General features: G+C 46.3%; 1 protein-coding gene across 2 annotated transcripts in view; it reads right to left on the bottom strand.

Annotated features, from left to right (window-relative positions):
- KSR2 (kinase suppressor of ras 2) overlaps positions 1-12,250 on the bottom strand; it is a 426,399-nt gene that overhangs the window by 258,916 nt on the left and 155,233 nt on the right. For both annotated transcript variants that reach the window (XM_043901784.1, XM_043901785.1), the window contains exon 4: positions 2,743-3,256. In XM_043901784.1, coding sequence (XP_043757719.1) covers positions 2,743-3,256 — 514 coding nt within the window. The remainder of the gene's footprint in view (positions 1-2,742; positions 3,257-12,250) is intronic.

Here is a 12,250-nt window from a genome sequence, read left to right on the forward strand (position 1 = left end):
GCATAATCTGGGGACACCATGGCCGGCAAACCTGAAACACCTCTCCCATCTTCCACAGTGGTAGCCTGCATTCCTGAAACCCTTCCCACACCCTCACCCTGAGGTCTCAGCAGCACTCCCAGTCCCTCGGGATCTCATGAAACCATAAAAATCAAGCCAACCTCCAATCAGAAAAGCATCGGCCCTCTGCCTCGGTCTCTGATGTCCCAAATAGGTGTGGTGAAAAAGAGTATTTCCAATCCCGACTTCACACAGAAGCTTGCTAACCTTCCTAAAATCAGATGCAATCGTGTCTTACACTTAAATCACTTAAAGGGCTTCCCTTTCAGGCTTCAGGAAGGAGAATCCCTCACTGTTAACAACTGGGCTTCTGTCAAGGCATACCACAGCCCATAGGATTAGGGTTAGGGTTAGCCAAATGCAGCCAGGCACCTGTTTTTATAAGTAAAGCTTTACTGGGACATCACCATGTCCACCTACTGTCTGTGGCTGCTTTTGCTACAATGGCAGGGGTGCCGCAGATCACCTGGACTGAGAAGCCAAAAATATTTACTATCTGGCCCTTCACAGAAAAAAACGTGCCCAATCTTATATATTGTAAGATATATATATATATAAAAAACATAAAATAACCATTTTAAACATTTTAAGGGTACAGTTCAGTGGCATTAAGTGCATTCACACTGCTTTGCCACCATGGCCATCATCCATCTCTAGGAGTTTTCCACTTCCCAAACTGAAACTCTGTCCCCAGTAAACACGACCTCCTCATCTCCCTCCTCCAGTCCCTGACAACCTCTATCCTTTTTTCTCTGTGTGTGAATTGGCCTGTTCTAGACACCTCACATCAGTAGAATCACACCATAGTTGTCCTTTCGTGCCTGGCTTATTTCACTTAGCATAACATTTTCAAGGTTCATCCTTGTTGTAGCAGGTGTCAGAATTTCATCACTTTTTGTGGCTGAATAATATTTCATTGTATGGATGGACCGCACTGTGTTCATCCCTTCTGCTGATGGAGAGTTGGGCTGTTTCCACGTTTTGGCTGTTGTGAACAGTACTGCCACCTGCCCAAGCTGTGAGTCTCTTCTTGTATCAGCTGTTTGCTCCCTTAGCCACAGAGGCCTTCTAGTTGAGTTCTCTAGAGGGCCACACTCTCACACTCCCTTCCTGGAACACCTCCCACCCCTTCCACCATCTTAATCCCCAGTTGGTCTTTAGTCCAAACTGTCCTTTGGAAGCCTCCGCAGACCGCCCCCCACCCCGCCCCCGCCTCCACCACTCACCTCCCTGACAGTGCAAACTCAATCAGGTCCATCTGGTTGTAAGCTCTGATAGCTTCCTATGCTTTCTCCTGATGGCCTGTAACACTGTTTGTAATTACTGGACGTAAGAGTATAACACCTACGTGTGGTTATTTGATTAATGTCGATCTTCACAGGACCAAAGGCTATGTCTCTTTTTCCTTTCCATTACACCCCCGCAAACTAGCGCAGAGCCTAGAACCTACCCCATTTCATCAATTCTAAGATGCACATTTTTTAACTTTTATCACTGGATGCATGGTAATGAGAGCTCATGAAACAACAGCTAAATTGTTGAGATGGAAACATAATGAAACATTCCCCAGTGCTCCCCCACATCAGAGTTCCCAGAACCAAGATCCACACCACTCATAAACAACAATCCCCAAATGTAGACTCCTCCCCATATCTCCTAACAGGATTATACATAACCACTTTATCTTCTATGCCTCAGATGTAATTTTGTTAAATGTAAATATTTAAAACATGCTACCCACTTTTGTGACCCTGTTTAGCATTTCTTCCATTTCTAATACACAGAGAACCTCAAAGTCTGCAAGGGGCCCAGGTCAGAGTCAGTCTCTGAGGGACCCTGCAGAGAGTTGTCCCATTTCTCTCATTAGCCAGCAATAGCCACAGATACTGTGTGCTGGCAGCAAGACCCTCCCAAACCCAAGCCAGGCATACAACACGTCCACTTTCAGAGCAAGTCCTACACATAGGGTCTATCAGAGCTGCGCTGCCCAGCGCGGCAGCCACCAGACACAGGTGGAACATGGCCACCCTTGGAACATGGCCAGTACCAACTGAGATGAGCTGTAGGTGCAAAATACGCTCCGGATTTCAAAGACTTAATATGGAGAAAAGAAAAAGAAAAATTTCCAAAGTAATATTTTACACTGATTCTGTGCTGAAATGATCCTGTTTTGATAGATTGGGTTAAATGACATATTTTGAAAATGAATAACACTTGTTTCTTTTTACTCTTTTTTTAAGGCAGCTACCAGAAAGCATAAGGTCGCGTGTGCAGCTGGCATCCTATTTCTAGGGGCAGCACTGGGATAGACTCTGCAGGGACTGGCAAGTGGTCTATTCAAAAGGGCTGGATGGTAAAGATTTCAACTCTGGGGGCCATACTCAACTCACCCATCGCAGCAAGAAAGCAATCACAGACAAAACAGAAGGGAATGAACCTGGATGTGGTGCAATAAATTCAGAACTGGCTCCTGGGCTACAGTTTTCCAAATCTGACTTTAGAGCATGAATAGCATAAGAAGAAGTCATTTCTGGGAAATTCTTTTCTATTCATTTTCCAGCCCAGCCATTAGAGAAAATCCACCTTTCCTTCAACAGGAGGAGGGGAATACAGCCAATTTGTGGCTTGGCGGACTGGGAGGCTCAGCCACCCCGGGGGTGGCGGCCCACCACATGCACTCACTTGGGCGTGTGGGCCTCGTCTACGCGGTGACCCAGCTGGAATTCGTGAGACTTGCTCCGATGCAGGGCCGTGAAACCCGGGATCAGGTGGATCAGCTTCCGGGAGGAGGGCGGCGGGGTCCCGGGGGGCTTCAGTTTGTTCTTCCTCCTCATGGGTGGTGTGCCTGGCGGGGTCACGGTGGTGACGATGTTGGGGGTGCGCGGCGGGGTGCGGACCGCGTGCCGCTGCCGGGGCGACGGGGGCAGGGACCGGTGCCCCGACTCCAGAGGCGGTGGCGGGCACAGGCCCGGGTAGGGGTCCACGGTGAGCCTGTCCACGTGGGTGTACACGGGGGCCCCCAGGGTGGGGCTGGCGTGACAGTAGTGCTGGACGCACTTGGACTGGACCCTGGGGCTCTGGGAGAGGTGGGTGCGGATCCACGGGGTCGGCTCCGGGGGGCACACGGGGTTGTTCTCCTTCCCCGTCTCCGTGGTGGGCCACTGGATGGTCCAGTCTTGTTTGGAAAGGTTGCCTCCTGAGTTGGAACAAAGAAGCAAAGACGACAGGTGAGCTATGAGAAAGCTGGTGAATTACACCATCTGCACGTTACCATATAAGCACATTACACCATATACACCCTGAACACTGCCTGCTGGTTACAGCGTGATTGCGATATGCTGTATGCATATTTACATAAATTATGCACCATAAGTTGTACGCTTATTTACATATATGCAACCACACCCACTTGGCCCCTACAAGAAGAAAGAAAACCCTTCCTTGACCCTCTCACCATAAGCCCCATTCAACAGCCTTGCTCTCCACTCTCCAGGATTGGGAAGCCCAGAACTCAACTGTCCAAGGAAAGAACATGCCGGTGTGAGGAGAGAGGAGGAGGATGGCAAGGACAAAAACATAGAGGTAGGTAGGGGATTTGTTGTTGTTGTTGTTGTTTTTGGTCTTACAACAGTGTATTAGAAAAAAAAAATTAAGCACTGAAAAAATAATATAACAAAAATATCCTACTGTCTGAACACAACTTGAGGTTTTCAGCCATGATATGAGCTACGTCAGAAAACAAAAATAAATCCACTAGTATATTAACATTTTCCACTCATTTTCTGTATTGAGAGTGCAAACACAAATTTGGTCTACATGTACAGACCCTCAGGCCACAAAATTCAGTCCTTCTACATCCTCTATGCAAAGAGATGTAAAAGCATAAGAGTCAAATACCAATACCAAACTATAGGCTCCAAAACCATGTAAGTCAGGGCAGGTACTTCCCTGGGTCTCTTTTCCAGTGCCTTCTGAAAGGTGATGTATGGTAACAATGGGGCAAGTGTCTCAGACGGCTGAAGGAATGGGTGAGGGCAGACCTCCAGACCCATGGGCCTAGGTGCAAGGTGGATTTTATACCAAATTCAGTGGAAAGCCATTGAGGGTTTTGACCTAAAAGGTCATTTCTCCAGTTACCATCTGTCACCGTACAAAGAAGTATATTATTGACTATATTCCCCACACTGTAATGAGACTTAGCATGGTGATCATTTTGTAATATATAGAAATTTTGAATTACTGTATTGTATACCAAGAACTAACATGGGGTTGTAGGTCAATCATACTTCAAAAGACAAACAAACTCAGAGAAAAGGAGATCAGAATCTGTCATTACCAGAGGCAGGGGCTGGGGAGGAGGGAAACTGAATGAAGGCGGTCAACAAGCACAAACTTCCAGTTACAAGATAAGTGAGTACCAGGGATGTCATTACAGCACAACTGATGTAATTAACACTCTCATTTGTTACATATGAACGTTAAGAGAATCTTAAGAGTTCTCATCACAAGGAAAAACAATGCTTTTTTTCTGTTTCTTTTCTTCTGTATCTACAGGAGATGATGGATGTTCACTAAATCTATGGTGGTCATCATTTCATGATGTATGTAGGTCAAATCATTATGCTGGACACATTAAACATTGACAATGTTGTATGTCAATCATTTCACAATAAAACTGGGAGATAGATATTTAGATATAGATAGATAGTAGATAGAGACAGTGGATGGATAGATAGATGATCAGTTCAGTTCAGTTCAGTCGCTCAGTCGTGTCCGACTCTTTGCGACCCCATGAACCGCAGCACGCCAGGCCTCCCTGCCCATCACCAACTCCCAGAGTTTACCCAAACTCATGTCCATTGAGTCGGTGATGCCATCCAACCATCTCATCCTCTGTCGTCCCCTTCTCCTGCCCTTAATCTTTCCCAGCATCAGGGTCTTTGCAAATGAGTCAGCTCTTTGCATCAGGTAGCCAAAGTATTGGAGTTTCAGCTTCAACATCAGTCCTTCCAGTGAACACCCAGGACTGATCTCCTTTAGGATGGACTGGTTGGATCTCCATGCAGTTCAAGGGACTCTCAAGAGTCTTCTCCAACACCACAGTTCAAAAGCATCAATTCTTTGGCACTCAGCTTTCTTTACAGTCCAACTCTCACATCCATGCATGACCACTGGAAAAACCATAGCCTTGACTAGACAGACCTTTGTTGACAAAGTAATGTCTCTGCTTTTTAATATGCTGTCTAGGTTGGTCATAACTTTCCTTCTAAGGAGTAAGCGTCTTTTTAATTTCATGGCTGCAGTAACCATCTGCAGTGATTTTGGAGCCCAGAAAAATAGCCAGCCACTGTTTCCACTGTTTCCCCATCTATTTGCCATGAAGCGTTGGGACTGGATGCCATGATCTTAGTCTTCTGAATGTTGAGCCTTAAGCCAACTTTTTCACTCTCCTCTTTCACCTTCATCAAGAGTCTCTTTAGTTCCTCTTTACTTTCTGCCATGAGGGTGGTGTCATCTGCATATCTGAGGTTATTGGTATTTCTCCTGGCAATCTTGATTCCAGCCTGTGCTTCTTCCAGCCCAGCGTTTCTCATAATGTACTCTGCATAGAAGTTAAATAAGCAGGGTGACAATATACGGCCTTGACGTACTCCTTTTCCTATTTGGAACGAGTCTGTTGTTCCATGTCCAGTCCTAACTGTTGTTTCCTGACCTGCATACAAGTTTCTCAAGAGGCAGGTCAGGTGGTCTGGTATTATCATCTCTTGAAGAATTTTCCACAGTTGGTTGTGATCCACACAGTCAAAGGCTTTGGCGTAGTCAATAAACCAGAAGTAGATGTTTTTCTGGAGCTCTCTTGCTTTTTCGATGATCCAACAAATGTTGGCAATTTGATCTCTGGTTCCTCTGCCTTTTCTAAATCCAGCTTGAACATCTGGAAGTTCACAGTTCATGTATTGCTGAAGCCTGGCTTGGAGAATTTTGAGCATTACTTTACTAATGTGTGAGATGAGCACAATTGTGCAGCAGTTTGAGCATTCTTTGGATTGCCTTTCTTTAGGATTGGAATGAAAACTGACCTTTTCCAGTCCTGTGGTCACTGCTGAGTTTTCCAAATTTGCTGCCATATTGAGTGCAGCACTTTCACAGCATCATCTTCCAGGATTTGAAATAGCTCAACTGGAATTCCATCACCTCCACTAGCTTTGTTCGTAGTGATGCTTCCTAAGGCCCACTTGACTTCACATTCCAGGATGTCTGGCTCTAGGTGAGTGATCACATCATCGTGATTATCTGGGTAGTGAATATCTTTTTTGTACAGTTCTTCTGTGTATTCTTGCTTCTGTTAGGTCCATACCATTTCTGTCCTTTATTGAGCCCATCTTTGCATGAAATGTTCCCTTGGTATCTCTAATTTTCTTGAAGAGATCTCTAGTCTTTCCCATTCTGTTGTTTTCCTCTATTTCTTTGCATTGATCACTGAGGAAGGCTTTCTTATCTCTCCTTGCTATTCTTTGGAACTCTGCATTCAAATGGGTATATCTTTCTTTTTCTCCTTTGCTTTTCATTTCTCTTCTTTTCACAGCTATTTGTAAGGCCCCCTCAGGCAGCCATTTTGCTTTTTTGCATTTCTTTTTCTTGGGGATGGTCTTGATCCCTGTCTCCTGTACAATGTCATGAACCTCTGTCCATAGTTCATCAGACACTCTGTCTATCAGATCTAGTCCCTTAAATCTATTTCTGACTTCCACTGTATAATCAGAAGGGATTTGATTTAGGTCATACCTGAATGGTCTAGAGGTTTTCCCCACTTTCTTCAATTTAAGTCTGAATTTGGCAAAAAGGAGTTCATGATCTGAGCCACAGTCAGCTCCCAGTCTTGTTTTTGCTGACTGTATAGGGCTTCTCCATCTTTGACTGCAAAGAATCTAATCAACCTGATTTTGGTGTTGGCCATCTGGTGATGGATAGAGATAATAGATGATAGATGGATTGATAGATGATGATGGATAGATTGATGATAGGTGATGATTACAGATAAAATTTTAACTAATCCAAAAAAATAAATGCAAAGAAAGTTCATTTCTCAAAGATACTGGGGGGTGCTGCATGGGTAAGGAGAACCCCGCTAGAGGGTATCGCAGCACTCCTGGTGAGAGAGGATACTTCCTTCCACTTGCGTGGTGGCAGCAGAGGTGGAGAGAAGTCAGCAGGTGTCAGCCTGCTCACACGGTCGGACTCGGCAGAAGGCGATCGAGTGGGCCCTCCGAGCACAGGCCAAGGAAGGGGATTTGGGGCAGAAATAAATTCCCACTTGTGGCTGAGTAGCAGTAACAGTAATAATTATGATAAGGACCATAACGAGAGCTAATTCATAGGGCCTTTGACAGTTTATAAAGTGCTTTCATGAACACTGACTCACTGCTCCCCTTTTAATTAAAACAACTCATTTTGTTGTTACATATTCATTATAGAAAAATTAGAAAATTCAGATAAGGAGAAAGGCAGTGCTGTTCCACAGCCTAACCGTCATCCCTATTAACGTTTGGCTGTGGAGCCTGCCAGATGGTTTGCTGTGCATTTTTTTTTTTTTTAAGAAATGCCATAAGATCTTATTTAATGGTTTGTCATCTGTTTTCTTAATTTGTTATATTGAGACTGCTCCACATCTTACTTAATTTTCATAAATCTGTGTGCAAAGGGCCATTTTGATCTCCACTTTGTAGATAAGGAAATGTATGGGCAGAGATGATGTTTCCAAGGTTACTGCAGAGGTGGGGACTGGCAGCCAGGATTCAAACCCAGGCTCTCAGCCACCCCAACAAGGAAAGCACCAGGCATCTGGGAAAGAGTGGAACCTGCATTCACTGAAGACTCTGGACCATTGTAATGAGCCAAATGGGAGCAGGAGCTGGAGCCAGGGCTCTTTCTAGCAAGAGTTACCCTGTTCCCTCCTCTGAGACTTTGCCAGAACATTCTACCAATATCACCAACAGTATGGTGTCGATTCTCAAAATATTTGAGAATACACATCAGCCCCGTAACTAAGAGAGTCAGCTCTGTTAGTCAGGTGACTTGGCCTTAATTCTGGCTCACCTACTTCCGGGCTGTGTGACCTTGGCACTCGTCAAGATTCTCTGAGTCTTGACTTTATCAGCAGTGAGACAGGACAATAATAGACATGCCCCATGGGAATGGTATAAGGATCAAAGGCAGTAACACACGCAATGTGCTGAGCCCAGCACCTGGCACGCAGCGGGCACTCCATAAATGTTAGCTGCTTGTATTGTCATCCCCCGCACCATGGTGACATGGTGACCTCCCATTTACAGTGTATGCACCTGTGCTGAGAGCTGTCCACACACCAGGTGACGTCACCACCCTGTGTACCTCTAGGAAGTTGAGGTTCAGAGAGGCCGAATAGCTCTGAGAGCTGGGGGCAGACAGAGAATCAAGCCCGGATCAGCTTCTCCATCCCCTGGCAAACTCCTGACTGATGTATTTGCTCAGGAAATACAAACGCATTGCCAATTGGGCCTAATTAAAGCATGTTTAAGAAAGCAAATCTATTTTTTAAGTTATCTTAATCATATACTGCACTCCAAGGCCAAAGGAAGCACTTTGGGCATTATCACTAGACCTCATGCTTCTCTGAGTGAAGTGAAAAGATGGGACTGTGACTCAGAGAGATCCAGCTGATCAGCTCCATGACCTTGGGCCCATTACCTGACCTTTCTGAGCCTCTGTTTCAGGGTTTGTGAAACTAGAATGCTCGTGGCTCCCTTGGAGGGTGCAGTGAGGATTAAACACACTCATTAATTCATCAAAGTTATTTCACAAATATTTGAACCCTTCTCATATACCAGGCACTGTTCTAGACACTGGGATAGAGCAATGATCAAAAGAGCTGAAAGCCCCTGTCTTCAGCGTGCGCGTTCTTGGTAAAGAAAGAGAGAAGAGAATGGGATGAACAAAAAAGTGACAGTATATTATCTATAAGATGTCATATATAATATATATGCTGTCTATAATATGTCAGTGATAATAAATGCCATGGAGGAAAAGAAAACTGGACTTGGGTACCAAGAGGGTGCTGGGGATACCTCAGTCAGGAAAGGATGAGTGGGCATCTGAACACATATCAGAGTGAGGAAAGGAGCGAAATAATGAGATAAAATGAGTCGAGCTGTCAGTAGAGCCTGGACCACAGGATGGTGCAGACAAACGGGCAGGTGGGTGAGGGTGAGTGAGACATCGACTCCGGATGCTGGAGCCTCGTCCCATCTGCTCCCCAGGCATTCGCGGGGCTGGGCCCTGGGGTCGGGGTTTGTCTTCCTCTACCTCCACAGAGCTCACAGTCCACTGGGAAGATCAATGATGAAACAAGCACCCACTGCAAACTGCACTCCCAGGTATAGATAGATGCAAAGGAACTGAATGTAGCACTCAAGTGTTTGTATGTGAATATTCATGTCAATGCTCGTCGCAACAGCCAACTCAAATGCTCATCAACTGCCAAATGGGTAAGGTAAATGTGGCGTGTCCATACAATGGAATACGATTCCACCATCAAAAAGAATTAAGTACTGTTACATGCTGTGATTTGGATGAACCTCCAAAACATGATGCCAAGTGGGATCAGAATGGTCCACAATTCCATTTACATGAAATTTCCAGAATAGGCAAATCCATAAAGACAGAAATCAGACAAGTGGTTGCCAGGGGCTGGGCTGCGGGGGGAGGAAGGAATGGGGAGCAACTGCCTAACAGGTACAGAGTTTCCTTTTGGGGTGATAAAAATGTTGTGGAACTTGACAGAGGTGATGATGGTTGCACACCATTGTGAACGCACTGAATGCTGCAGAATCGTTCACTTTTGTTTTAGGCCACCCCATGTGGTATATGGGATCTTACTTCCCTGACCAGGGATCTCAATGCAGGCCCCTGCATTGAGAGTGCAGAGTCTTAACCACTGGACCTCCAGGGAAATCCCTCATCCTCTTTTAAATGGTTAATTGTTAATGTTCTGTGAGTTTCACCTCAATTAAAGAAGTACTCGCAATATGAAACAGGGACACCCCTGTTGGAGAAAGCGCAGGTGAGAGCAGAGGGAAGGACGCCAGCCTTCTGGGGAAGGAGGCAGAAAGGCATCCTGGAGGAGAGGGCACCTATGCCCAGACTTGGAGGGTGAGGGAGAAGGTCCTGGGAAGGAGTGGGGTGGAGGGTGTGGGAGGAAGGATGCAGGCAGAGGGAACAGCAGGGTCAAGAGCCAGATGATGGCAGAACATGATGAGTCTGGAGAACTGCGGGCAGTTTGATGTGGCTGGAGATGTTCCGAGGGAGGAAGAAATCCGAGCTGAGGCTGCAAAGAAGGGCAAAGTGGACCTATCCAGGGATTTACTCTCCTAAGTGGAAGAAGATCATGACTGATCCCCTGCACGGGGCTCCTGTGGAGCTCCCGGAAACCTGAGGCAGCCGAAGGCTCAAGGCCATCAAACCCAGTAATGACAAGGGGGAAGCACTGCTCCAACATACCATGCAGCTGTAAGCTCGAAGCTTGGAACCTTGCCTCGCGGTCATGCCCAAGGAGGGACTGGCACTCCCCCAACCATAAGTGATGATGATACAGAAGCCACGTTCTTGCCTGGCCATACTGTTATATCCACAAGCCTTGGACCCAAACCCCTGCTCATGCCAAGGGAAGGGCTGGCTCTCCCGGTGGGCAAATGCTGAGAAATGGGTTAGGGCTGGAGGCCAGAGTGTTTGCCCTCATATCACTGTTATATCCCAGCCCTTGTTCATACCAGGGGAGGGGCTGGTGCTTCTCTGACCCCATGGCTTAAAAACCACACAGCCCAAGGGAGTGGGTCCATGTGCCATTGAGTCCTGCTGGACTCGGTGTGCTGGCCCAGAGTGCACACTGGCTACTCCTCCTGTCGCTCTGTGATTAAAACTGGCCCCGAGGCCCTGGCACAGGGCTATGTGAGCATCCATTCTAGCTCAGTGGGACCCGCTGTGCACAGCGGACATGACCAGGTGAGTGTTGTGGAAAGGTGCTATCTGGCCACAGTACGGAGAAAGGATAGGACAAATCAAGGGCAACTGCAGGAGCCCAGCCTGAGGCTGCTGAGGCACCTGGATGGGAGATGATGGGGACCAGGAATGCAGTGGTGGCAGCAGAGATGGAGACGGGTGGGGTGACTAGTGTAAGAGGAGGAGAAACAAATAGCTGTCATGATTGAGAACTTACTATTTTCCTGACACTGATGTTCCAAGTGATTTACTTGTATCAAATTAATAGCCACACAACAATCCTACAAAGTAGACAGAAATCACTCTAGCTCATAGACAAGGAAACTGAGGTACAGAGTGTTGAAATGACTCACTCAAGACAATACAGTTGGAGAGAAGGACCTCTGCGCTTGGAGTCTGTGCCCCTGAGCATGACACCGAGCCAAGGCTGACATCCTGATTCCACCCCTCATCTCGGGTCACACAGTGGCTGGGAGCATCCAGCACAGCAATGGAAAACGCAGAAGGAATGGGGCACGCGGAGCAATGTGCACATAGAGCAATGAAGCACAAGGGGCACATGAAGGAAACGGAGTAAGTGCAGGGTCAGACCGGCCAAGTCTGAGCTTCCTGCAGGACATCTGGGTGGCGATGCCCAGGATGCAGCAGAATTTCACCTCCTCCTCTGGCTCCCTGGAAATCTTGGGAACACTGCTCAAGGAGAAGTTATTTGTCGAGCCTGAAAGAATTGGTCAGGGGATTCTAAAACCTTCCAAGTCTATTGAGGAGTGTCAGGCTCATTTTATAATTTTTTTTTAAGAAAGACATGACATGATTTAGTCATTTCACCTTTTGCCTCCTTTCCCATCTGATCCCTGAATCTTCAGAGCAGACATCCATGGCCCAGGGAAGGGACATAATGAACACAGCAGCCAGTGACTGACACCCCCAGAAAGAGAAGAGATGCCTCCGCACATTGAAGACTTGCTTTCTGAGCTGAAAGAACAAGAACTGGTTCTAAGTAAATATCAAGTAAGGAAATGGGAGTTTTTATATGCACAGAACATCCTGGACTTTGCAACATGATGCTTAGAGATTAACTTGCCTCTGCCTTTCCTGTGACTTGGTTTATTTGTCTATAAAATGGAGATAACATTAGACTATTTTGAAGATTAAA

This window comes from Cervus elaphus, chromosome 5, assembly GCF_910594005.1.
Source record: "Cervus elaphus chromosome 5, mCerEla1.1, whole genome shotgun sequence".
In the NCBI taxonomy this organism is placed as follows: Eukaryota; Metazoa; Chordata; class Mammalia; order Artiodactyla; family Cervidae; genus Cervus; species Cervus elaphus.